The 26,727-nt window shown below is 37.5% G+C and overlaps 1 protein-coding gene across 2 annotated transcripts in view; it reads right to left on the bottom strand.

Annotated features, from left to right (window-relative positions):
* Positions 1-4,567: 4,567 nt before the first annotated feature.
* LOC132771984 (ephrin type-A receptor 3) overlaps positions 4,568-26,727 on the bottom strand; it is a 262,038-nt gene continuing 239,878 nt past the window's right edge. For both annotated transcript variants that reach the window (XM_060770622.2, XM_060770623.2), the window contains exons 12-17: positions 24,767-24,828; positions 21,112-21,321; positions 20,459-20,608; positions 17,474-17,667; positions 7,965-8,120; positions 4,568-6,788 (exon numbers count right to left, since the gene is read on the bottom strand). In XM_060770622.2, coding sequence (XP_060626605.2) covers positions 6,683-6,788; positions 7,965-8,120; positions 17,474-17,667; positions 20,459-20,608; positions 21,112-21,321; positions 24,767-24,828 — 878 coding nt within the window. In that variant the 3' untranslated portion in view covers positions 4,568-6,682. The remainder of the gene's footprint in view (positions 6,789-7,964; positions 8,121-17,473; positions 17,668-20,458; positions 20,609-21,111; positions 21,322-24,766; positions 24,829-26,727) is intronic.

The raw sequence follows: 26,727 nt of genomic DNA, 5'->3' as shown, positions 1-26,727 counted from the left end.
CTACATGATAATAAAGCAAGATGTCTTTCATCATTCACAGTTAATTTTAAATATAGGATTAGAACATTTCCCAGTCCTCTCATTCTTCTTGCAAGGCGGTACTTAATATGCAAAAGCAATTCCACGCATTGGTGTTTGAAAATGATCCTTGCTTTAGCAAGGCACATAAAACTTTAAGGCACCGAGAAGGCTATAAATTATCCTTCCTGTTATGAACATCCAAGGGAGACTGAGCATTACAGGATGCTTTTAAAAATGAGGAAGGGGCTGTGAGCTGAAAGCTCAATAAATAAAATCTGTCTTGGTTGAAATAAGTTTTACAGTGATTGAGCATCTATGTATTAGCAAAAGAAGTCTGAGATCTTTGAACTAAAGCAAGACTCGTGTTTCGTGTAAAATTAGTATAAACTAATGCCAATTTGCCCTTCTTATTATCCGATGTGAGTAAATCGAGCACCCCTGTCCCTCTCTCACAGAATGAAGGCAGACACATTACTGGATCTTCCACCATCTTTTCCACAATATTATGGGAAGAACTAAGATATGGATAAATATGAAATTAGTACATCTACAAAAGTGCTTCTAACCAAAATTGTTATGGATCTTTTTCACCCATCTTATCTCATCTTGACATTCATTTCAATATGCCATAGCAAAATGGACAAAGGTTGCACAGTGTCTTTGTGAATGTTAGATTTCTGTCTTTTGTTAAACAGGAAAAAAGTACAGTTCTTTTGCAATTGTGATTGTCATTCCAATATATCCCAATTTAACATTAAAAATGCAACATACATTCCATGAAACATTTTCTCAGGCTCTAGATACATTTTTTCAATGTCATATAATATTATTTGTTGTTATTTACAGTCAAGTTGCCTTCATCTTTTAATAACCCTATGGAATTCAAAAATTTCAATTATCAACTGTCCTCGCTAATGTATTTTAGGCAGAGGCGGTGCTTTTTAAAAATTAAATATATCCACTGACCTTTATATTTTCTTATTGCCTTCCACTTTATTGAGGATTATTGTACTTTCCAATAAGTCCTCCTATCTCATGGTACAATAAAAGCATAATAGCCCTAATTTAGCTTGTAACGGGAGTTCTAGGGAATGTTTCACTTACATTCAGATTTCAAAACTTAGTACAAACTTAAAAAACTGCCCAAGCTAGGCCATTATTATGGTAATATGATAGCATTTGTAAGTAGACATGTTACTGCTAAAGCTAAGAATAAGAACCAATTTGTCATGAATGGATGAAACATTCACTGACTGTAATCCTACATGGCTCATTGTTGTTCCGTCTGTGAATCCATGCTGGGCTGAGCCATATATCACTCCCTCTTTACCGTATAGCTTCTGTGGGAAATGTGTTGGATTTGAGAAGTTCTGGCCATCTTTCCATAGTTAGATGCAAAATTCTTACAACTGTACTGTGATCCAGGGTCTTCTGATTTCAGCCCTTCTGTATGCTAGATGCAGGCATGTAGCCGGGGGGGGGGGGGGGGGGGGGGGGGCTTGGGGGGCTTCAGCCCCCCCCCCCCGAAATTCTGATGGTGGTCTGTGAGAAGGCCTTACTGGTACATTATTTAAAACTGTTATGTTTATTCATATCATGATCTGATCACCATGCTCAATATATCCCATATGCATGGGGGTATTGGGTAACGATACAAAAGGTTTGCTAAGGTAGACCCTCTTTCACTCAGACTCAGCCCCCCCCCCGAACCAAACTCAGCCCCTCCCCCCCCCCCCAAAAAAAAACAAAGTCCTGGCTACGGGCCTGGCTAGATGCTTCCCTAATTCTGCTCAATTCCAATGAGATATGGAATGACCACGGGAAAGAAGTGAAAAAGGAAAAATACCAACTTCTGCAATCTCCAAAAAATAATATAGTGGGCCTTTGGTATCTGCTTGGTTTAGTTCCAGAAGTCTGCTTGGTCACTAAAATCCATATACAATGTTGTAGGAAAATGGTATCATTTATATAAAATGGCAAAATCATGGTTTGGTTTTGGGGAGTTTTCTTTTTCTGAATGATTGAATCTATATATGCAGAATCCATGGATAGGGAGTACAGACTACACACAGATAGTAAGGAAATGTATATGCATGTAAACCACTAACTGGATTTCAGTCTACATGTAATTCCATAAAAATCCCTTTCCCTGGTCATGAAAAATACACACCATGTTTGCTTACAAGAGTTTGAGAATGTTTTCTCTATTTCTATGGGAAGTAAATGCACAGATTCCTTTATCCAAACTTATTAGACAAACTTATTTAGCCTGTCTGTCCTGTTAGATTTGATGTGGTGGTGTGAATCCTGACTTGTATTTATGAAATAAGACTTTAAAAAACATCTTTAAGTGATCCACAAGGAAACAGTAGGACTTTAATTTTGCTGTTGTTAGTATATGCAGAAATGTGCATATATGTGTTTTTACACAATTTTATAAAAATGTTTAGTACAGGAAAATACTAATGAATGCCTTATAAATAGAAGCAGTGACACTGGATGCATTTTCTTTCTTTCTGATGAATCAGCATGTCCTGTTGTGCTTGTTCTTGGTGTGCACTTAACTTCATAAAAGAAAGAAAAAGGATACTCATCCTTCATGGAAATGGGACAGTTAGACAGAGCAAGAAAAAAATTCTGTATTTCAGTCATAGGCTTGAGCTATTACTTGAGGGGGTTGGAAAGTCTCCAGATTCTGTTTTGTCCTGCCAAGAAGATTAGTGTCAATTGGAACCTTAGGAATGGGATTCCCCCCACATATTCCTATTTGACAAATGCAGTTATAACCTTGAAGGGTATGGATGCTAAATCACAGCAACAGGGGGAAATGATGACTTTGGATTGATTTCTCGAAACAACTGATTGGTGGCATTAAAGTGACTAGACATGTGTTTCAAACCCAGCAACAGGAAAATATAACTATTTGTTTCAGAGCTATAGCTGCATGATGTTATACTAATATAATGAATGAAAAGTTCTGAAGCTTATCTAGATCAGGGCTTCTTAAACTTTTCCACAACACTTTTGGCCTGTGAAATTTTTCTATGACCCCAGGTATATACATATTTAAAACAGGTTTGCAAACCAATCATTTGACATTTACTGATAACAAATCAGCATTTGCAAGGCTTACTAAACAATGTGATTTTCTGGGTTGTTGGCCACCTTGATTAGCATTTGATGACCTGGCAGTTTGCCACCCCAGCTCCTTCTGAGTCAAGCCAGTCACTTCTAGGATACCATCCATACATCTTGCCCTTGGTCAGCCTCTCTTCCTTTTTTCCTTCTATTTTCCCCAGCATCATTGTCTTCTCTAAGCTTTCCTTGTTTCTCATTATGTGGCCAAAATGCTTCATCTTTGCCTCTAATATCCTTCCCTCAAGTGAGCAGTCAGGCTTTATTTCCTGAAGCATGGGCTGGTTGGATCTTCTCAGAATTTTCCTTCAACACCACAGTTCAAAAGCATCTATCTTCCTTCACTCAGCCTTCCTTGTTGTCCAGCTCTCACATCCATAGGTTACAACAGGGAATACCATTGTTTTAACTATGCCAATGTGATATCTCTACTTTTCACTATATGAAGAACAGATGAAGTATCTTCTTTTGTGTGAAGTACAGATTTGTGTAAATGTCTAAAACACATAGTAGTTGATATTCAGAAAACTTTTACTGTTGCCAATTTTTGGGACCACAATCTTGATCTAAGGGGACCTCATTTGGGGTTAGGACCCACATTTAAGAAGCAGTGATCTAGATGATACAGAGCTTTCCTTCGGCATAATTGCATTTTCTGAATTATGCTGTAAAATAAGGCTGTATCCTATATCTCATGTTTGCCTGACATGTTTTGCAGATTTAGTGCAAATTTCAAAAGCATGCCTAAGTTTTCAAGCAATCACCTCTGCATTCCAATATGTAAAAATACTTTCATTATGTTTATTATAAAAATATAAATGTTCCCACTACAAATCATTTTACATTAGTAACAGGCCATCTACAATTGCACAACATAATTATTAATTAACTCAGTAAGTAATGTTTTGAAATAAACGTTAAAAGTAAATGCCGATTTGCCAGTTCAAATCATAGCTCTACATTGCTTATTGGATTCTAAAGTACAGCAAAGACTATGTTATATGTTAACAGAAATAAATAATATATGTAAAAACCCACAATATTTTAAAGATACAAAGGCAATAATATGGTACATATTCTTTGTGAAGACTTTTATGTTGTTTGTTTGATGTAAATAATAGTCAAAGGCAGGTCCTGTACAGGCAGATGGCCACAAAATTCTATTTTCTCTACTCCACAGATTAAGAATTGTACACTGCTATGTTTACATATGTACAGGGGGAGAAAGGGAGTATGAGCAATAGGAGGCCTCCAGACAGTACAAAAATTGTAAAAAAGAGAAGACCAAAAGCTATTGTAAAATGTTCTGTAAAAGAACGTATTTCCTCCTGAATAAACAACAAAATTCATCTTTCATATAAACACAATCTGAATAATATTCCAAGGTGGGCTACTCAACCCGGAGAGAAAATTAAGGATAGGCAAAAATTTATTATGAAAAATTGCAAACAAATACATATCTTCCTTTTACAACAATTAGGGAAGACTTCTAGACAATTGGTTCCATGTATTATTATGGAGAACAGAATAGAATTATGTTTACTTTCAATTGCTTCTGGCTAGCATGAATTGTGAGTCAAGCATTTGGAGCCAAATATGCTGATGGAAGGTGCTGATGACACAGTTAGTCTGACAAAGATAGTGTGTATTTTAAGTTATCACAGCAGAACATTGGTCTTTTTACATTGATATCATATGAAAGAGTCAGAGATGCTCAGGAAAAGAACCCTAATGTCAGGGTGCCATTTCGCAGTGCTACTTTATGTGCTCTGAAATTTGAACACAATTCCCAAACAGAATGGCTACACAGGTTTTGTGAGACCTGTTGTGTTCAAAAGCGTGTAAAAGATGTGAAAGATATTGTAAATGGGATATGTGCTGATTTTTGAGATTCTTACACACACACACACTATCTATAAAGTATTTTGCAAGAGTACTGATCTATTGCAATTCAATCCTGTGCATATTTACTTAGTAGAAAAGTCCCTGTAGCAAATGGTGATTACTGTACTCTCCAAATGTGTTTAGGATTTCAACCTTAGAAGTAAACAATATGATTTACTTTAGGTGGATATTATCGGAATACTGTAAGAACTAAAAAAAATGATCTTCCTCTTTCCTTCTTTTTCGATCCCAGGGAAAGCTAAGTGAATTGTCTTTTGATGAAACATCACATTATATACTTTTTTAAAAAGACCTTCCAATAGCTAGGTATATCCTGCAGATATTCCAAGTACATGCAATTATGCAAGCTTGTGCTAGTTGGTGGAAAATATATAAACAGGTCATCAAAACCTTTGACCCCATAGAAAAATGATTGTGTGGTTTCTTATTAATTTGGACTACATCATATATTATGAATGAAAATTTCCACCTTTAGATACAATATAGTGCATCTATACTGTAGACTCAATTCAGTTTGACATCAATTTAACTGCCATGGCTCATTACGATAGAATCATAGAAGTTGTAGCTTTACAAGTCTTTAGCCTTCTTTGCCAAACAATGCCGTTGCTTCACCAAACTATAACTCCCATGATTCCATAGCATTGAACCATGCCAGTTAAAGTGGTGTCATACTGTATTAATTCTATAGTGCAGATACAGCCTTAGTATGGGCACACAGATCCCTGTCTGCATGGAAACTGTATTGGGGCTGTTTATTTGGAAATGTCTCATGGAATCACTCAAATATTAAGAATGCAGCCAAAGTCTGAGAGAATTTGGCACTTGGTAATCACAAATCCCCAAAAAATCCCATATAAATATAAAAAATCAGGAACATACATGAAAGGGAAATAAATAGGCCTTTTATATAGAAAAAAAGTTAAGACTTGTTTTCTTAAAAATAAGAACACACACATCAAGCTAGCCCCATCACAAATATTATTGATCTATTGCCTCCATTTGATCCCAAACATTATCCATGTTTTCCTTCCACAGTTGAAATGGAATATTGAAAGACTATCATTGCAAATATGGCCAGAAAAGTCTGAGGTATCATCCCCAAATATCCCTACTAGAAATATTTTAGAGAAATAAAATGCTAATCACCTATCCTTTTCACATATAAAAAAATACTGCAAGGGGTAATTCCTTTACTCGCTGCTGTAGACAGGCAGTCAAAACACAGCATTACATCCACAGTTTGCTTGCCTTTTGCAGAATTCAGTCCATTGACATTTGAATGGCTCTCTAAGGTACATGGAAGGATTTTTAAAAACATTTTAAAACATTTTTTTCCAAATGCATCACATGTTTGAGCAGTCCATTATTACAAAGGGGGAAAAAAGCACCCTCCTCCAAGAATAAGAGATAGAAAAAATGTTTTTCATTCCTATTTTAAGGCAATTGAACTCATCTTATGAGTCTCTTTGGGGGCATGCAACAGCCACCCAAATGTCATCTTTCCCACATTGTTACAAGAGTGCCTTTTAAAACTTGCTGTTTCTCACTCATTGTCATGACCTTTGCAGTAACATCTTCTTTCCTCTTGTTATGTCCTGAGCATCAACGTTTTGGTAGTTTACACAGGAACAGGGCCATTCTTCGTATGCATTTCTAGAGACTTAATACTGCTAATAAGCTTTCTTTGTGGCCCAACAATTGTCACACCAACCTTCTTCATGTCACTGGAAAACACAGAATATATCTAATGAGTTCATCATACATGGCAAGTGTACCACAACAAAATAGTTCACAACATAGGCATGATGTATTGTCAAAGGCTTTCATGGCTGGAATCACTGGCTTGTTGTGAGTTTTTTCAGGCTGTATGGCCATCTTCCAGAATGCAAAAACTCACAACTACCCATATGCAAGATGACTTTTCATCATATATTGGGCTAGCTTGAATCATTCAAGTTTAGTGAAAGATACTGGAGGATATTCCTTAGAAGCTAAACAATTAGCCTTTGAAAAGTGTTTCAGTATGATTTTAGATTTTGTTCACTGTGTTGGATGGATTCTCTTGATAAATCATGCTTAGTCTTAGAAGTGAGAAATTGGTAAATGCACATTAAAATGTGAGCTAAGCAAATGTCTTACATTTCTGAATAAAAGCAATCAATTAATCAATATCAGATTCTCTCGTGTTGTTCTACATACGCCTGAGGTCTGTTTGAAGACCAGTCAGAGCAGAACAGTTGATCTATCACCAAAGAATGGAAATAATATTTGAAAATATTTATGCATGGTTGAAGGTTGGTTTCTTAAGTGTCACAAAGCCCTGACAAAGAGAATCCCAGGTTCCATCTACACTGCCATATAAAGCAGTTTGAATCTAACTGCATTTTATGAGTCTACACTGACCATATATAATGCTGTTCCAAACTGCATTACATTGAAGTGTAGATGGGCCTGCGAACAAGTGGTAGTCTATACGTTTTAAGATTTATTTTTCATGAAAAAATCATGTTGGTTTTTTTGGTACAAAAAGATTTTTACACAGAAAACTAGTTATCCATTCAAAAAACCCAAATGATTTTTTGCATAGAATAATTCTGTGCATCTGAATATAGTCTGATTTATCTGATGCTGTTGTTTTCTGTGTTGTTCCATCATGTTTTAATATTTTCTTGTGATTTTTGTATAGCCATATTAGGTTGCTTTACTGATTACTGTAAAGTACCTTGAAAGCTGTCTCCTACAAAAAAAGGACTGAGAAAACAATTGAACAGATAACAGTTGAATAATTGATTAATATATTTACGTTCTTAACTCCTCATAGAATTGAAAGCCTGAAAGCCTAAATCCTGAATGAGAAGTACAAAAAGAATTAAAGAAGCAATATTAAGGCATGGTCTTACTCTGAGGAAATCTTGGCTATTGTATCACATGAGCTGTATTCTACTCCTGTGAATATGTCCTTGCATTGTCCTATCCGAATGCCATTCAGCCAGTCACCTGTTGAGCGGAAAGCGGAGATTTCAATGCTGCTTTGGTCCAGAAGGAGATTTGAGGGCCTAAAACAAAAAAGAAAATGGTTATAACAAGAGAGCAGAAATACAAAGAGATTCATTTTCTATCTAAATTTAGCTTCAATCCCAGCAGGATCATTCATGTAATTCAGAGGCTCCTGGTCAGGCATAGAATTTAATAGTTACAGAGCTCATATATGACTGAAATTGTTGTTTTAGCTGGAGAAAAAAGTCAAATCACAGGGACTAAAGCTGACAGGTATATTCAGTTACCTGAGAGAAAGCTACGCTGAACTCGGTGGAAATTAGTCCTGCGTAGACATGTATTGGAATGCATTGTAAATGAACCACTCAGTGGTTTAGACTTGAAAATCATTACTGTGGTGCCTGGTCTATCACTTAATACATATTACTCTAGAACTCTAAAATAACTTACACGTTTCACAAAGTTGTGTAAATTATTTTAAGTTTATAAAAATTGCCAAACACAGCTCCAGCAGGATACTACTTTATGACAGTGATTAATTTGTTTAATCTCAGATTAAACTGATCGGTCCTTTGACACACAGTGTAAATTCACGCATATTATCTGATGGCTCAAATTAGAGAATGAGTAATGGTTTGGACCATAGAATTATATTTGAAAAATATTGGATGCCTTGATTAAGAACCTGTGGTACAAATTGTTGCAAGTACAAAAGCTTTGACAACGTTGAGCACATTTGCAAAATTAAAATTTTCAGTTTCCTCCTGGAGTGGATAAGAAGACACAGACTAGATATTTGCATGTGCAGTATGCATATAGGCTGTCATAGACCAGTGATGGCTGGTTTCTTTTATCCATCTTTCTAGTAACCACACTGAATGACACCCATATTTTATAATAATATGAGTTGCTAAAAATGTTTTGTGTTGTTTGTTACATGTAATTTGACTTTTTGTATTGTCCTAAATTTGAATGGCATTGAATTGTTGCCAAATGTTAGCCTATCTGACTCCCTCAATGAGGGCGATAGGGGCAGGGTAAATAAATTTTATGAAATTACCATGACTTCACAAACAAATGATAATGCATTTTAGTGCCTAAGAGAGCAATCCTATAACTACCTTGCTCATAAGGCGGTCCTGTTGAGTTGATTAATTTTGCTCCTGTAAATAGGAAGTACAGTGCTAATTCCCTTAGAAGCTGCATTTCTTGTTTTCATGCTTATTTATTTATATATTTCTAGAGGTATCAATGTGTTGAACACGTCACAAAAGATGGTAGATGTGGAAAGAACATCAAAAGTCTCCAATATTTTCATTTTACACCAAGTTCTTTCTCTTAGCTTTCTCCTTCCCCATCATCTTCAGCTCAACCAAATAGCAATGAAGAACATGACAACTGTTTTGAGATATACTGGTTATTACCATCAGATCACTCTTTATGATAATTCAGTTCACATCTTGCGCTACTCAGTGTTGTGGGCAGGGAGACATTTGTGTTGGCTTTAACTGGAGGAGATTGCAGCTGCTTCAGCTAGATCAGCAATGAGCATGGGCCCCCGACGTATTCAGAAGTCTTCAGTATACCAGATATATGTTTATCCTTTTCAATATTAGTATGTTTTGCTGATGCTTTGTTGCTTCTTTCAGATTCCAAGTTATGGCCAGTAAGGAACTGTGTCCTAATCTTTGACCACACCAGGACTGCCATTGCCATTTTAGAATGAGTGATTGGCTATGGTTGAGTTGCTGGGGTTGAGTTGCTGGGGATAATACCTAGGTTTGTTGAAGGGCAAGGAACTGATTATTCAAGCAATTTATGATATGAGTATCATACAGTCCAATTGGCCTGGGTTTTCCCTAATGTGGTCTAAATTTTGTCCCAACCAGGGTTAAAGATAAAATAAGTTAATAGTTAAAATAATGTGAACAAGTTCAACCCAGCTTTTGTTTTCAGATTCATTTATTCCCATAGTTGATGAGCAAAGAACTGACACCACTCATTTTAGGCCAGTTTCCTAGTTTGTTTTTATATAGATATCTTTTAATAAAATGTTTTTGTTGAGCTATTATGAGAAGTATTCTCAAAGTGCCCATTTGTTCATGGATTGTTTGTTCACATGCATATCATATATTTGAACTAAAGCCATTTCTACAATTATCAATTTCAAAAATAAATCTAAGTGACACGTTAACATTTATTAAATGAAAAGCAGAAATGCACTTTGCTACTTTGTGTTTGTCTTCTGAAAACCAATTTTTAAAAAGTGTATAGTGTTTTTGGCCATAACTTATAGGATCCCAAGTTACATGTTAAAACATATCTAATGTAAAGAGAAGTTGTATCCCCCCCCCCCCCCCGGTCAGTTGAACATACTCCCTTTTTAAAAAAGACAAATTGACTTAACTACTTTGGGATGGGATGGTGGAAATGTTTAAGCAATATGACGAAAAAACAGAGTGGCAGGATTAGCAATTGTAGCATCTAGTAAAGCTTTCATGTTTATTGCTGGGACATAGGTACAATGGAAACAAAAATAGGAGCTGATCTTGAATGCAAGAAACCCCAGAACAAACCAGTGTTGTAAAGTATTATTTTTCTTCCCTGTAGAATTCTAGACCAAATAAATAATTAAATAAATTAGCTACTTCCCTCCTTGGAGAGGACATCTGGACAGTTTATCAATGAACAGGAATTTGTCTCTTGCTGTAAAGAGTCTGTGATGTCTCCTCATGTGCACCAAGGGAATGTGGGCTTTCAGAGCATCTGCATTCACTGGCTTCCACCACCCCCTCCCTTTGACCCAGCCCCTAGACGGCAAGTCTAAACATGAAATTTATGGGCTGGTTGATGTGCGCCATAAGCTCACACTTTTACTAGACAAATTAGATGGAGTGCAAGTTGTGCAGCTGTAAATGACGTCCTGCAGGGTTCCACCTGATCTTTCACAGCTTTTCATAAATCAGGTCCTACTAACATCAGACTGTGATCATTAAAAAGAAATCATGGAAATTGCATGTTTGCTCAAGGGAAAGGAAACCATTTTACCCATCACCATTTTCCTTCACCCACCCCTTTCTTTATTTTTGCTGCTTCCTACTCTCACTAACTTCACTTGAAAATGTTCTCGATGTACTAATATAGAAAAAGAAAATTAGACTCCACATTACTCATTTGGGCACTGGCCACGTCTGGAAGCCTGCATGCATGCTTGGACATATGGCTCATAAATAAAAGAGAGCAATCTGCTCAAGAGTGAGATTCCAGAGTATATGTTCCACCAATGGCCTCTTGCATTTGGCTTTTATGGACAGACCTATTATGTTAACAGCTGGAATTAGCCTTGTTCTTTTGCATGAAAGCCTGGAGAGCTATGGTTTGCTGTCATTAAGATGGATGTTGCCACATTGCAAAGGACTTTCTGTCACACCACATCATGTCTTGAAATAAACATATAAATAGCAATGGAGCTCTGCCTCCTGCTGATACAAATCACAGTCCCCAGTGTGCCAGCTGTCCAGTTGGAAAGAGATAACTTAATTTGTAACCACTATCATCAAGCACTATTATTTGAGAGGTAGCATTGTGCTCCTAAAAGGAACATTGGATACTGTACCCTGAAAGCTTCCAAGTCTATTTTTACTCGTCACCTTAGCTAGCTTCTTTCTGGTGTGCTTGGATGCATCCATCTTTAGCTAGCAATTTTTAAAACTCTATGTAAAACTTGCTGGATCTTTCAATAAGCTGAAATTTGACATTTATTGCTTATAAATACATTTATGGAGCAGAATCTTGGACTAATTATAAGACCAAAATGATTATAATCTCTAACTTAGGAAAGCACAAGTGTTTGATTTTTTTTTTTAAAAAAAACAACAACAACATTATATTCACTGCCAATTGGAAGCATGGATGTTTCCTCTTCTCAACAAGAGACCAGAAAATAAATGACACACTGAGGAGACACTGAGACATTTTGTTGACTCTAATTATCTCAGCACTAGAAGAACTCCAATCTTTTTTATAGCTATATATGCTTGTTTTATGGTGTTGCTTAGGGTAAAAATTACTAACTTTGTTTTTTAAATAAAATTGACCTAATTGTGTGCTATGTTTGTTTCCCTTGTTACTTCTTACTATCATGTTTGTTCAGTTCAAAAACAATAAGATATTGTGTGTGTGTGTGTGTGTGTGTGTGTGTGTGTTTTTTTTAAAGTAATTCCCTGCAGACTTGGAAAACAGACATCAAAGCCTTCATCTAGCAAGTGCCTTCCAGATGTGGTGGACAACAAAGACCAGGATCTATCAGCTACACATTTAGCAGGTCCCATGGCTGTTTAGGGACTGTCATTTATGAACACATAGCCACTACATTTCTTAAAGTCCATATAGCAAATAAATGAATCACAATTGTAAATGATGGTTACAATGAATGCTTTACATTGGTTGGTGTTATCCAGTCCCTCAGTATCACTTGTAGTAGTGGCTTTGGAAAAAAATGACTTGTAGTAGTGGCTTTGGAAAAAATGATTATCATTTGTACTCCCATGAGGAGCAAAAGAAGGCAGGAAGCATACCGATATTAAAGATTCATTCACACAATTATAGTACTATGATTCCATTTTAATTGTCATAGTTCCATCCAATTTGGTGAAGCATTAGAGCTCTCTGGATGAGAATCCTAAATGCCCCACCCTAAACTGCCAACTCAGGATTCCATCGGACTGAACCATGGCAGTGACCACTACAGGGATGTAGCTTTTCAGTATGTTTTTTGGAAGGCACCAATGAGTACGTTCAACAATTTCTTTCTCACTGTGAGAAAGTCTTCAAAAATTGATATGAACATATTTACAATTAGGGTTTTGTTCTACACAAAATTGACAGGTGATTATTTTTTGCAGAAAAGATATTTTTCTGTGCAGGAAACACTGTTGCATGGAAAATAATATTTCATGACAGGATTAAGATCTAAACTTTGTGCCCATCTTCACAGGCCAAATGGGACATGGCAGGGTGAATGGACTTCATGGTGCCCATATGATGCATGAAGACAATTTGCCCTATATACTCAGAAAAGCTGGTTAACACAGCCTTCCTCTGCATTGTCCAAAGTTGGGGAGTGGCCTTAATGTTCTTGGAATTTCCAGAGCTCACCTGTACTTTGAGCATATGAAAACAGTTGGTCCAGTTCCAATTGTGAACTAGCCACCTCTGTTTCCCACTCTCCCGAGGTTTGGGCAGTCTGGGAAAAGGCATGGCACTTTCTGTAACCATTCTGTCTTCATCATAGTGGCAGTTACAGTGCTGGCAGTTGTCACTTGTTTATAGCACTGATACTGGCTGGAATCAAAGAGGGGAGGGGCAAATGGAAAATAGTCAATTACTCCTTTTCCTTCCCCCTTTTCTGAGGGTTTTGTTGTCCAGAATTCTCCAGAGATGATCCAGTGTACCCTACTCTGGATCAGCCCTGATGTATGAGGCACATGTAAATGTTCCTTAAGTTAGTCATGCTCATTATCTTTGAAATTACTGTTAAGAGAAAGAATAAATGCTCAGGGACTCTATCAATTTTGTTTTCTAGCAATTTTGTTTCCTTTTAATTGCCATGGCTGCATTTTGTGGAATTCTAGGGTTTGTAGTTTGGTGAGACACTAAAACTCTCTAGCAAATAATGTTATATGCCCCTCCCTAAATTGCCAATTCCACAATCCCATCAGATGGGAACATAGCAGTTAAAGTGGAATCATTGTGCTATAATACTGTAGCATGAAAGGGTCCCATGTCCTAACAATGGCCCCAGGAGAGCAAGACCTGTGCCTCTACTGTGTATATAGCAATTCCCTCAGTATAGGCAGCTTGTTGCTGAAAGTAATGGTAATTAATCTGCCTTTCCAGGTGGTTTTTTTTGGACTTCAGCCATTCAAGCTAGCTATCACACACCTGGAAACCCAACACTGAGGAGGGATAGTGGGAGAAATATAACTCTTCACCCTTACACTTTGCTACCAGCTTGCTTGCTCTCAACCTGTTCCATTTATTGAATCTTCTTAAAGTGACATGAATAGATACTGGGAGCTGCTCTCTAGATTTGACCCAGACATCTGTTATTTAGATTGCTTCTGCCTTCCTCTTATGCTTGAATACAGTGTCAGTGTTGTTCAAGACAGCAGCAAGCCATATTGCTGTTTCTTGACAGACTTTTTACAAACAGAAGACTTCCCACCCCGCCACCCCCAATATGGTTTCCTGAAGAATCTCCTAAAACCTAGTTTTAGTTGGCATGAACTATTTCTAATGAGGACTTCAAGACATGTTATGTTACAGGGAAAAATCTGAAGTACTAAGCAACAGAATAAATAATATCATTTTCTGTAGATTCACTACTGAATGGTACAAACTAAATCATTTTTCAGGAGGATTTTTTCTTGTTTTTTCACTTTTGCATTTTTTCTAATTCCATGCATTCCAAGGTATACCAAATTTGTCTAGAATGTTGCACCTATGGCTATAACAATCCAATATTCCATTTATTTTCTGGTTGTACTAAGGACTGATAAAATTTAAGAGGTCACCTAGTTCTATGTACCTCACAAAACATGAACAAGATGCTTTATTTGCATTTTATAGAAGGAATCTTTAGAACACAACTGATAAAACCCCATGGATGCTGTTTCTCAATAACCACAGGATATGACTTGAGGGTATGGTACATCCAGGTGAGCATAGTCTCAAGCATAAATAATTATCATGGGAGCCAACAGTGTTTCTAACATCTCCTAGATGACACACATTATGAAGGATTCACCAGTTTCTAAAATGAGAAACTGGTCAGCTTTCCATTTTACCATCCAGCCTCTCTCTTACCAATGATCCAGCACATTATTTTCTTTTCACTTTGAATCTTTGCTGCTTCCTATTTTGTTGTTGTCTTGCATTTATCTCCTTTTTCTAGACTTTTTATTCCATCCTCTTCCAGTTTTTTTTACCTTGACATCCTGCATTCTTCCTCTCCTTTTGTATTTTCCTTTGATCTTGAATTACCTCTTCATTTACTTTATCAATCTGTTCTTACAATTATCTCCTGACTCCACCTGCCCATTTCGCTGGCCCTTTTCTTCAGCCTTCAAATTTTTCTTCAATCACTGGAACTCAAACCAAGAGCTTTGCAAGCATCAGACAATATATTGATAAACAGAAGGAACTGATTGACCACTGAAATGACAAAAGCAGTCACTGTACTGTATATTGCCCATCATGTCATGATTTCCAGCATTGTATAGCCAAAAGATAACCAGAATCTATGGAGAACTGTGTCTTCCTCAATCTCAAGGGTACATGTTTTTGATATTCAGCACATTGTCTTCATTGGGTTGCATTTCATCAGTTCTGCAACTTAGTCCACTATTCACAATTGTGAAGCAATGCCCAGGAGAACAAGAAAAAATAAGCCAAACTAGACAAATAATGGAAGTGATAAAAACTGAATGAACTATGAACTTCCTATTTTCTTCTGTATTTAAAAATCTAGACATTAAATTAGATTTGGGGGGGGGGGGGCAGGGATGACAATGCTCAGACAATGCCCAGACAAAACTGAAGGAGACAAGTCAAAGGAATTATGAATAGATTATGCAATTCTCTGGCACACTCACAAAGTAAGCTTTAAATTATGTCCTTAGCTTTTCATACAATACTCCAGACTAAGACATTTCAGGAAAACCAGTTGCAAATATCTAATCATAAAGGAAATTAACAAAGTCGCCTAATGAACAAGATGAACCATACAACTATTCTACTGGTACAGATAAAATAGTACGAGAAACTACTTTTACATTATTGATATCAATCAAAAGACCAATAAGTGGTACTCTTAATATTTATTTATTTATTTCATATCAAAAGCATTGCATAAATTAGTATAAAACTGATAAAAATAGAGGGAGCACAAGTGGCTAAATATCTTTTGACTAAAAACGGGCAACAGCAACTGTTTTGGCTGTAGGCTCAAATAATTCTTCCTCTGTACATGAGGCAGGACATTGTGGACAAGCATACAAATGCAGAGTTGTCTATTCTGCTCCACAGTCACAAAAGGTGGAGGATTCTTTTAGGTAGTGCCATTTTGCCAGGGTGTCTTTTGATCTGCCTACTCCACTTCTGAGTCTGTATAGGGACTTGCAAGTTTCCCATTCTTGGTTTGCTCCTGGAGGCAGATCCTCATGGTGGGGGGTATCCAATTGGGATTTCTTGGTTTAGCTGACCATATTAAGCTGCTAAATATTAAGAGCATATTTAGAAGCTCTTAATATGGACAGACTGGACAAGAAAGATTATTCTAATGTGCCAGCAAAAACATGTAACTCTGACACGTATAATTCTTCCATGCCTTCTGACCCACTGCCACATTATTGAATTTTCTGACTGGCATTTGCTGTGATGATTTTGAGTTTCCTCCCTCTCTCCATCTGCAATGTAGCTTTTAAAATTGATTCTGCATCTTTCATTGTGCTTTTAAAAATATGCTTTTCTAAATAAACAACTGTTGATGTCAGCTGGTGCAAACACTCAGTTTTAGAGCTGAAAAATGCTGCAAAATCACTGCATGCATACACAAAGATTTATCAATGTAATTTCTTCTGAATTTATTAGTGAAGGAAAGTGAAGGAAATATTCTGTAGAATCTTTAATCAATGAAAATTATTTTTATGTACCACTGTTCTGTATGATGCAGCTCTAGTAGCAGAGAGGTGATTCAGGTTGTTCTCATTTCAATAAGCACATTTAAATATGCATGTGCATAACAACTGAAAGTGATATTGCCTTGAACACATGTATGTTTAAAATTATTGAGGTTTAAATGAACATGAGGGCAGAACTTCATACCTTCACAGCTACAACTTTTTCTTTAAACATGAAATATGAGAATACTAGGATAATTTTTCTGCCCATTCAAGATTTCTGTCCTTGCTGACTGTGACCCTGCTGAGTGTGACTCATGGTCAGAAAACACTGTTCTGATCATGCTCATATATCTAAATCATTCATTCCCAAGGTACAGAGCACCAAACCATTTTCTGTTGAACATGGTTTTCTTTTGTCAGCTCATAACTCATGTGACTTTGAAACTTGGCATTCATTTGTCTCTTTTGCCAGCTCGGGTAGTACCACTTGGAGAAAGATGGTGCCCTGTTTGTTTTGAAGAAGATAAGCAGATAGAAGCCAAGCTCTCTCTCCCCCTGCCCCCCCGCCCACCTACCCTACTGCCCCCCTGGGAGAGAAGCTGTTAATATGGAATAGCTGTGGGTAAGGAAGTGGGTGGTGGATAAAGCAAACATATTATAATTACTGGAGGCAGGAAAAGCAAACATATTCTTTTTTAGTGTGCAAGATGTAGAATGTAATGGGTCACCTTGCAGCCGCAGTGGTGATTATTTTTAGACTGCTGGGATTACGGATCAGCTTGTCCAAGATGCTGACAATCTGCTCAAACTTAGGTCTGTTGTTTCTGTCTTTTTGCCAACAGTCCAGCATCAACTGATACAAGGCAGCTGGGCAGTCCATGGGAGGTGGCAAGCGATATCCTTCCTCCACGGCTTTAATTACCTGCACAAGGAGAAGAGATTGGCAAAGCTGAAGGACATTCAGTGAACTTCTCCCTTCTTGCGTTGCACAAGTCATAACCATTACATTATCGTGGATGATCCATGTTTAAACAAATGTATTCATTCTCTAAGTGCTCTGAAGGGCACATCTTCCTTTTTATCAAAGAGAGATGTGGAAAGAGTCACAAGAACATTGAGTAATGAATACTTATCTGTAGAACCTCATATTCAACCTTGAATGCTGCTCAAATCAGATTAGATCAAATACAAGTCAATTTAATGCAGCTCCTACAATACATACTTTAATTGCCCCAATGAGAAAACATCTGGATCATCACTGTGCACTCAACCCCATCCCCTTTCTTAACAGTTTACAGAAATTGCTATTGGAGACACACAGAAGAATTGCTATGTGAGATATTCTAGGTTAATATTGTTTACAAAAACTAGCAGCAGCTCCTCAGTGATTTAGACACAAGAGATGCCAGGGACTGGACCTAAGACCTGAGCAAATCCTGTGTCACGCTATCACTAATTTATGGCTCTTTTTTGAATAATTGATGGTATATGATAAATCGTAATGCTAATATTGAATATTTTATTTGAAATATAACACATTTCACAAGAAAAAGAGACACCAAGAGTAATGTTTTATATGTACATACCAAAAATCAGAGCCTCACTATAAACATTTCTATTAAATGATTCACAGAAAGAGGGCAGTATTCAGTAGCTTAACATAGCTAATAATCCCTGTCCCTTTTGCAAGAAGGTGGGGCAGTCGGTTTTGAAAGACAAGTTTACATTGGAATGTGTGCAATACAGAAATATTCCTAAATCCTAAACTCTTTAGTTATACCAAAAGTTCTGCATCATTCCATGGAATCAGCTGCATGTTCCCTTAGATATATGACTGCTGACAGATGAGTTAAGGACCTAACAATTACATGGTGAAGCAATAAGGTTAGATTACCAGTAATTGCCACAGCAAGCATATTTGTAGTCATGTTGGGTTTTGGGCTGGAAAGGTTGTGGCTGTGTGGTTTCTTTGTGTGAAATCAAGTGGATTTTGGGTTTCTTACAGTTCTCTTGGGAAAATTACTGAAATGGGCAGCTTTAATGAAAACAGACTTTAGTAGATACTAAACAGCTATTTTCCTTAATGTTTGATTTCTGATGAAGAATGATGATAAAGTAATACATTGTTAGATAATATAATTAATTTGTTCATTTTAGACACAACAGCTTTCTACCGTTGACCAATATTTAAGAGGTTGGAAATGAAGGCATCCTGCAAATACCTTCTCTCTTTTCACAGATCAAGATCATAGATACCAAATTGAAGATGTCTAGCATGCAGTCCTGAGGCTGCACGTGGTTGTCAAAGGGCTGTTTTTGTGACATTCATTCATACTCTCCTAGGTACCATTTTTCTACTGAAAGAAATGGGGAGAATTGCTTCTTCAAGAAGCCTCTAGGAGTGGCAATTTACCTTTCAAATTTGTTGAAGCTCCTTTCTACTGTTTAAAATTTGAATTGCTGTTTTTTCCCAAAAACCAGTGGTGTCTTCCATTTGGCTTGGTTTTCTTTTTTTTTTCTTTCTAAGCATTTTCAGCAGTTAATGTGGCCCACTAGATATAAAACTGGCTCCTGGGCCCACTACAGGTGCCCAGCCCTATGCTCCAATAAGACACCACATGTGCCAACCACCAATAGAACCAGGATTACCTTAGTTAGGTTTTATATAATGGCTTCAAACTCTCTTTTGAAGCTAACAATGCTTAATGTTGACATTGACAGCAGATATAATACCATGGTTAATGTCAGAAAAAAGAAGCTCTTATGTTACCCACAATTTAAAGATTAGGAAACTTAATATCTGCATCATCCCAATAAAGACATCACTGCAATCTCTTTAAAACAATGTGATAACATACTGCATTATACTGTGTTAACAATAAGGAGTTGGCTCCTGCTAAACTTTGTAGATGGGAGCACATTTTCTGCAATTATATTTGCAAATTTAACAAAAAGTGTCTAGCACCATTTAATCTTAAACATATATTTTTCTAGCACATAAAACCTAACAATACATTTATTCTCATTTGAAGTACATGGAATTGGTTCTTGTGGAATAAATCTGAATGAAAACAGATAAATAATATGGTACATTTTAAAGAGGAACTGTGGGCAATATTCTTTTTAAAAGCATAAAAGAACAGCAGACATGTTTAAATTACTGGCAGTACATTTACAGCAATGCATTTAAAACTATCTAAACTAGCATCTGAGTAAGACTTATAAACAAATCAAACAGTCACTTTGTGTTATGTGTTCACTGCCTCCAAAGTAATTTGCCTCATTAAAATCTTTAATATAAATGATCTTTTTTCTCATTCTAGGAACTTCACTTCTAACTGGCGAGTACTCATATAACAGCTCACTAGAAATACAACATCCTCCCCCCATGAGAAGAAATTGAATAAGGTTCTCTCAAAGTTATTGCAAATTCTCCTGAATATAAAAGCATGTGGGTTTTCTTCTTGGGTTTGTCTGAGCCATCTTTCATCTTGTATCAAGTCCAATACTGTGCTCTCTTTGTTTATTTTACTGAAGGGCACAAGGCATTTTTTGCAAGTAGTGGCATACTTGTATATTCCCCTTCTAGATTGACAGTGTGCATCCATTTTGCTCCTCACTCAACTCAAAAAAAGAAAAAGAAAAAAGGACAAGTGTATGTTATTATACTATGTTTCCTGTCACAGCTTGAGAGTGTAACTCAAGATACTCACATCCTGATTTGACATTTCCCAATATGGTCTCTCTCCATAGGACATCACCTCCCAAAGAACAATCCCATAGCTCCATGCGTCACTAGCAGATGTGAATTTGCGGTATGCAATGGCTTCTGGAGATGTCCACCGGATCGGAATCTTACCTCCCTAGAAGCAGAAAGCATCAAATATCAAAGTAATGATTTATACTAAAAGTCTTTCGGAATATATTCAATTCTTTACACTATGAAACTTCAAAACACTGCTGTCCCTTGGAAAGTGAATGACACTCCTACTTCAAAGCAAAGTTCTGTGAAACTACTATGCTAGCCTCAGTATTTAGAGATTATTCAAACATTTCAATATTTCTATATTGGCATTGCTTACCATTTAGAAAAAAAATTTGCCTAATGTGCACACACAAAATATGTGACAAATACCACAGTTAAAAGTGTCTATCCAGCTTTTATTCTTGTGGCTCAGGACTTGACAGGATGGTTAAAGTGCATTAAGAATTGACTGAGGAGTGATAAACTATCCTGAGTATGTTTGAACAGCAGCAGAAAGATTAAAATTGCTGTCATTAGCCCAAAATAATCTAACGGAGGACTCGTCATGCTATATCTGACATCTCTCCTTCATAATACTAATGCAGGGATCACCAAACTCACCCTTGTTGTGTAAGCAGCTTCTGGATCATCTTCTAGAACACGGGAAAGGCCAAAGTCAGAGACCTTGCATACCAGGTTGCTATTGATGAGAATGTTGCGGGCAGCCAGGTCACGGTGGACATAACCCATATCTGACAAATACTTCATGCCAGATGCAATTCCTCGGAGCATTCCCACTAACTGGATGACGGTGAACTGAGCATCATGTTTCTGTAAAACATTTACAACAATTTCTCATCCCCTCAGCACACGCAAGGTTCATATCCTCAAGCATTCTATGAAAGTCAGTTTGAACTAAGTGAAAATACTCTGCCAAAACACACCATTTAAAGTAAAAATAAAACTGTCCTAAACATTGCCAAATGCATGGGTAATTTCATTTGTCCCTTTAAAAAATGTATACTGTATAAACAAGAGCAAATAACATTTTTCGCCTCTTAACCAACTCTTTTTTTATCCACAGCAGAATGTGAATGACATAGTTATTGAGGCTGCTGACCTTGTTCCTGAAAACCATTACACTCTAATTTTTGCTTGGTAAAATGGATATACTGAAAGACTGTGGGTTACTTATATAATAGATTCAGACTGACACTCTATCTAAAAAGGATTTGTGACTTTATTTTTAAAATTGAATGAAAAGTAACATCCTTTTGTCAAATACAGCACATGCATATTGTTCCTTCTAGGGATGGAAAAAGAAAAAAATGGGTTGCCAGACACATAGGGTAACCTGGTCAGAAACAATAACATTACAATGGTGAGCACTTTGTATAGTTTTCACCCAGTATTTACACACCTAAGGTATTGTGAAAAATGATTTTGTGCAGGCACACCTCAGAACTGTAGAATGTTGCATACAAAAAACCCATATCGCCTAATATCATTCTTTAGTATTTATGAAATCTTAAGCTAGATTTATGATCTTGTAACTTTGAGATTCAGTGACCAATGTCCCCCTGAAACCTACCTTTTCAGCCAGCATCTCCCCAAACAAAGGATTCCTGAGGTGCCACAGATCAGGGCACTAGGAAATGAAAGATGTAGTGCTATCCTGGTTGAGGAATGCATTGAGACAAGAAGTCATGGAAGCATCTTGAGGACTCTTTTCCATTGACCATCAACTAGGGCACCAATATGCCATATGACTAGTTGTAATAATTTCCCAGTGCCCTGACCTACAGTGCAGTAGAAGCCATATACTTTGCTTTTCTGAGAAAAACGGTAAAACTAATGAGGGAAATTATCCCCACTGTTAATGGGACTATTTATGTCAATTGTGCAATATATGTACACAATCAAACCAGGAAAATGATAGCTGTGGTTTTATCACAATAGAGTACACATAAACAAAATGAATGTAAGTTTGAGGATCTGTTCTTTGTATTGTGAATGCATGGTTATGTTATATTCAATTTCTGGTGAATTTATTTCTATGTTCCCTTTTCTATATCCTCTTTAACTTAGATCTAACATGCATAGTCCCTGCATGGGTCAGTGTACTCTACAGAGTGAATTTAACCATGCACAGTCCATCAGGCTATAGGGGAACTAGGGAGGAGTATCAGCTTGAATTTCTTTTCAGCTATCACCCATTGACCTTCTTGGATTAAGACTTTACCCAGCTGTCTTTATTACAGCCCTTACTGATGTTAAACTAGAAAGAACACAGCAGCACTGCTATAAATAAAACAGTGCTCAAGCTTTTTTTTTTTTTTTTTTTTTGACACCAGGCAAATCATTTTATATTCTCCCAGCACTTTGAAATCATGGTAGTATTTTCAACCCTGTGGATAATGTTTAAATTATCAATAGTATAGGCTCTGCTTTTATGGAGCTGGGATAGAAAAGACCTGTCTAAACTCTCCATGATCTGGTTATGCAGTTGAAACTGATATTTACACGGTGTTAGTGTTTCTCAGTTCTTGACTTTATGTTTTTAATGTTTTCAGGTATTTGTACATTGTCTCCATTGACTCGGTTTTCAAAGGCTATATGATTAGGATTTTAAGGTGTGAGTAAAGTCTAATGCTGTTGTTTAATTTCTTAATTAAGTGTGTGTTTATTGTTTTTAACTCATTGTTAAAAGCCCCCGGTGGCGCAGTGGGTTAAACCCCTGTGCCGGCAGGACTGAAGACCGACAGGTCGCAGGTTCGAATCCGGGGAGAGGTGGATGAGCTCCCTCTATCAGCTCCAGCTCTACATGCGGGGGCATGAGAGAAGCCTCCCAAAAGGATGATAAAAACATCAAATCATCCGGGCATCCCCTGGGCAACGTCCTTGCATACGGCCAATTCTCTCACACCATAAGCGACTTGCAGTTTCTCAAGTCGCTCCTGACACGACAAAACAACAACTCATTGTTAGTGGTCTCAAGTCCCTATATTAGGAAAAGCATGGGATAAATAAATAGATAAATAAATATTAAATACTAAATACTAAATAACAGGTCCTGAACCGGTGCTTGGCAGCTGTGACAGTCAATCAGGATGAGGGTGAAAAAATTGAAATTGAATCAAGACAAGACAGAGGTACTCCTGGTCAATTGCAAGGCCAAACAAGGTATGGGGTTACAGACGGTGTTGGACAGGGTTACACTCACCCTGAAGACACAGGTTCACAGCTTGGGAGTTCCCCTGAACTCATCACTGAGCCTAGAACCCCAAGTTTCAGCAGTGGCCAGGGGAGCATTTGCACAATTAAAACTTTGCGCCAGTTGCACCCATACCATGGGAAGTCATACTTGGTCATGGTAGTCCATGCTCTGGTTACATCCCGAATAGACTACTGCAATGCGCTCTACATGGGGTTGCCTTTGAAGACTGTTCTGAAGCTTCAAGTGGTCCAACAGGCAGCAGCCAGATTGCTCACCGGAGTAGTGTACAAGGAGAATACAACCCTCCTGTTATGTCAGCTCTACTGGCTGCCAGTTTGCTACCGAGAACAATTCAAAGTACTGGCTTTAGACTATAAAGCCCTAATCAGTTCTGGCCCAGATTACCTGTTCAAAAGCATCTCCCCCATGAACCACCTTGGAGATTAGGTCCATCTGGAGAGGCCTTGCTGTCAGTATTGCCTCCTTCGCAGGCACGATTGCTGGGGGTGAGAGACAGGGCCTTCTCAGTGGTGGCCTCTTGGCTGTGGAACTCCCTCCCCAGTGATATTAGATCATCCCCCTCCCTCCTGACTTTTGGAAAGAAAGTGACTATGTGGCTTTGGTATCAAGCTTTCAGAGAATAATTGCAGTGCAATAGATGGATATGGAATATGTACAATGACTACTGGAATGGCCCCGAATTACAATTGTGGATCTTGTGGTTTCAACAGTGAATTGAATGTTTTTAAATGTTTTAATGTGCATTAATTTTAATGTTTATTTTAATTATATGTTGTTTTAAGGCATTGAATAGTTGCCTATGTGTAACACAGCCTAGAGTTCCCTTCTGGGTTGAGAAGGGCAGGGTATAAATATGGTAAATAAATAAATAAAAACTCTGAGGTTGCAATCCTATGTACACTTACCTGGAAGTAATCTAAATTAAGCATTCTATAATTTACCCCTGAATAAAATTGTATAGACTTGTAGATTTTATAAATATATGCTAAAAAGGCATAAAAGAAACAGTCAACATTAGGATATCAACAGGGGACTTACCCTCAGGAAGCTATCCAAAGAGCCATTTTCCATGTACTCAGTAACTATCATAACAGGTTTACCTAGAAACATATTAAATGCAGGCAATCAGCACCATATAAACAGATATGTGATTCTTGAAAAGTCATTCAAACTAGACACATGTATGGCAGATATAATCAGGGCATGATTTCTTATTCATGAACTCTTTGGAAAAGAGAAAACTGGCATGTAATGTCAAATGGTAGAAGCATGGCAAAATTATTACATGCCAGATTGGGAATGGACAGAATATTCAAAGATATTTAGAAAATGTTTGAAACATATGGCAAAAATTCTGGACTGATGAAAATCTGACAATAATCTTTACATTTTGAGACTTATTCTGCTTAAAATTTTCAAATTGCAATCTTCACAAAATCTACATTTTTATGCATGAAAAATATTAGAATGCAGAAATATTGATCCCTGTAAGAAAAGGCTGCAAGTGGGATTTATTATTTGTAAATTTTTCATGAGAGTGGTTGCTATAAAATAGTATTTTCTCTATGCTGGATACATAGGGTTTTTCTTCTTTATTCGAATCCTGAGACCCACATTTAAGAGCTATGTAGAGCTTGCTCTGATGGACAGATACACATTAAGACTTAGGAACATTCTAATCATGGACTTAGGAAATTCTAATCATGCCCACCATATTCCTGGTTACTGGTTGTTAAGGTTTGCTTTTCATACATTTTAATTATGTTTTTATACCCTGCTGTTTTTAATTGTTTAATCGGACTGCTATATGTTATTATGTTTTAAACTGTGTTTTAGTGGTAATCTCTGCTGTTTCCTCTGAGCTTGATCCCGCATGTAAGCCACCCTGGGTCCCTTCGGGAAAATGGTGGCAGAATATAAAAATAAAGTTGTTATTATTATTATTATTATTATTATTATTATTATTATTATTATTATTTGAAACACAACAAGATGAATCCACAGCAAACAAGGTCACTCTGCTGACTGTCGTACTGGATCACACGTTGGACACTTCCCAAGTATCTAGGACTGTGTGATGTATCGGTGAATAATGAAAGCAGATCCCAGTAAGGTGGCCTTTTGCAGCTGTGGTTGTTCATTCGTTCAGTCGTCTCCGACTCTCGTGACCTCATGGATCAGCCCACGCCAGAGCTCCCTGTCGGCCGTCACCACCCCCAGCTCCTTCAAGGTCAGTCCAGTCACTTCAAGGATGCCATCCATCCATCTTGCCCTTGGTCGGCCCCTCTTCCTTTTGCCTTCCACTTTCCCCAGCATAATTGTCTTCTCTAGGCTTTGCTGTCTCCTCATGATGTGGCCAAATACTTCAACTTTGTCTCTAGTATCCTTCCCTCCAGTGAGCAGTCGGGCTTTATTTCTTGGAGGATGGACTTGTTGGATCTTCTCACAGTCCAAGGCACTCTCAGCACTTTCCTCCAGCACCACAGCTCAAAAGCATCGATCTTCCTTCGCTCAGCCTTCCCTAAGGTCCAGCTCTCACATCCGTAGGTTACTACAGGGAATACCATGGCTTTGACTAGGCAGATCTTTGTTGCCAGTCTGATGTCTCTACTCTTTACGATTTTATCGAGACTGGACATTGCTCTCCTCCCAAGAAGTAAGCGTCTTCTGATTTCCTGGCCACAGTCTGCATCTGCAGTAATCTTTGCACCTAGAAATACAAAGTCTGTCACGGCCTCCACATTTTCTCCCTCTATTTTCCAGTTGTCAATCATTCTTGTTGCCATAATCTTGGTTTTTTTGATGTTTAGCTGCAACCCAGCTTTTGCGCTTTCTTCTTTCACCTTGATTAGAAGGCTCCTCAGCTCCTCCTCGCTTTCGGCCATCAGAGTGGTGTCATCTGCATTGCAGCTGGCAGATGCTAATTTTGTCAGTGCCAATTGTGTTTAAGTGCAGGCCAAGGTCTTTAGGCACTGCACCCAGTGCCAATCACCACTGGG

The sequence above is a fragment of the Anolis sagrei genome, chromosome 3, assembly GCF_037176765.1.
Source record: "Anolis sagrei isolate rAnoSag1 chromosome 3, rAnoSag1.mat, whole genome shotgun sequence".
Classification (NCBI taxonomy): domain Eukaryota; kingdom Metazoa; phylum Chordata; class Lepidosauria; order Squamata; family Dactyloidae; genus Anolis; species Anolis sagrei.
Note: the sequence above shows the minus strand (reverse complement) of the source record. Positions and strands in the feature narration are given on the sequence as shown.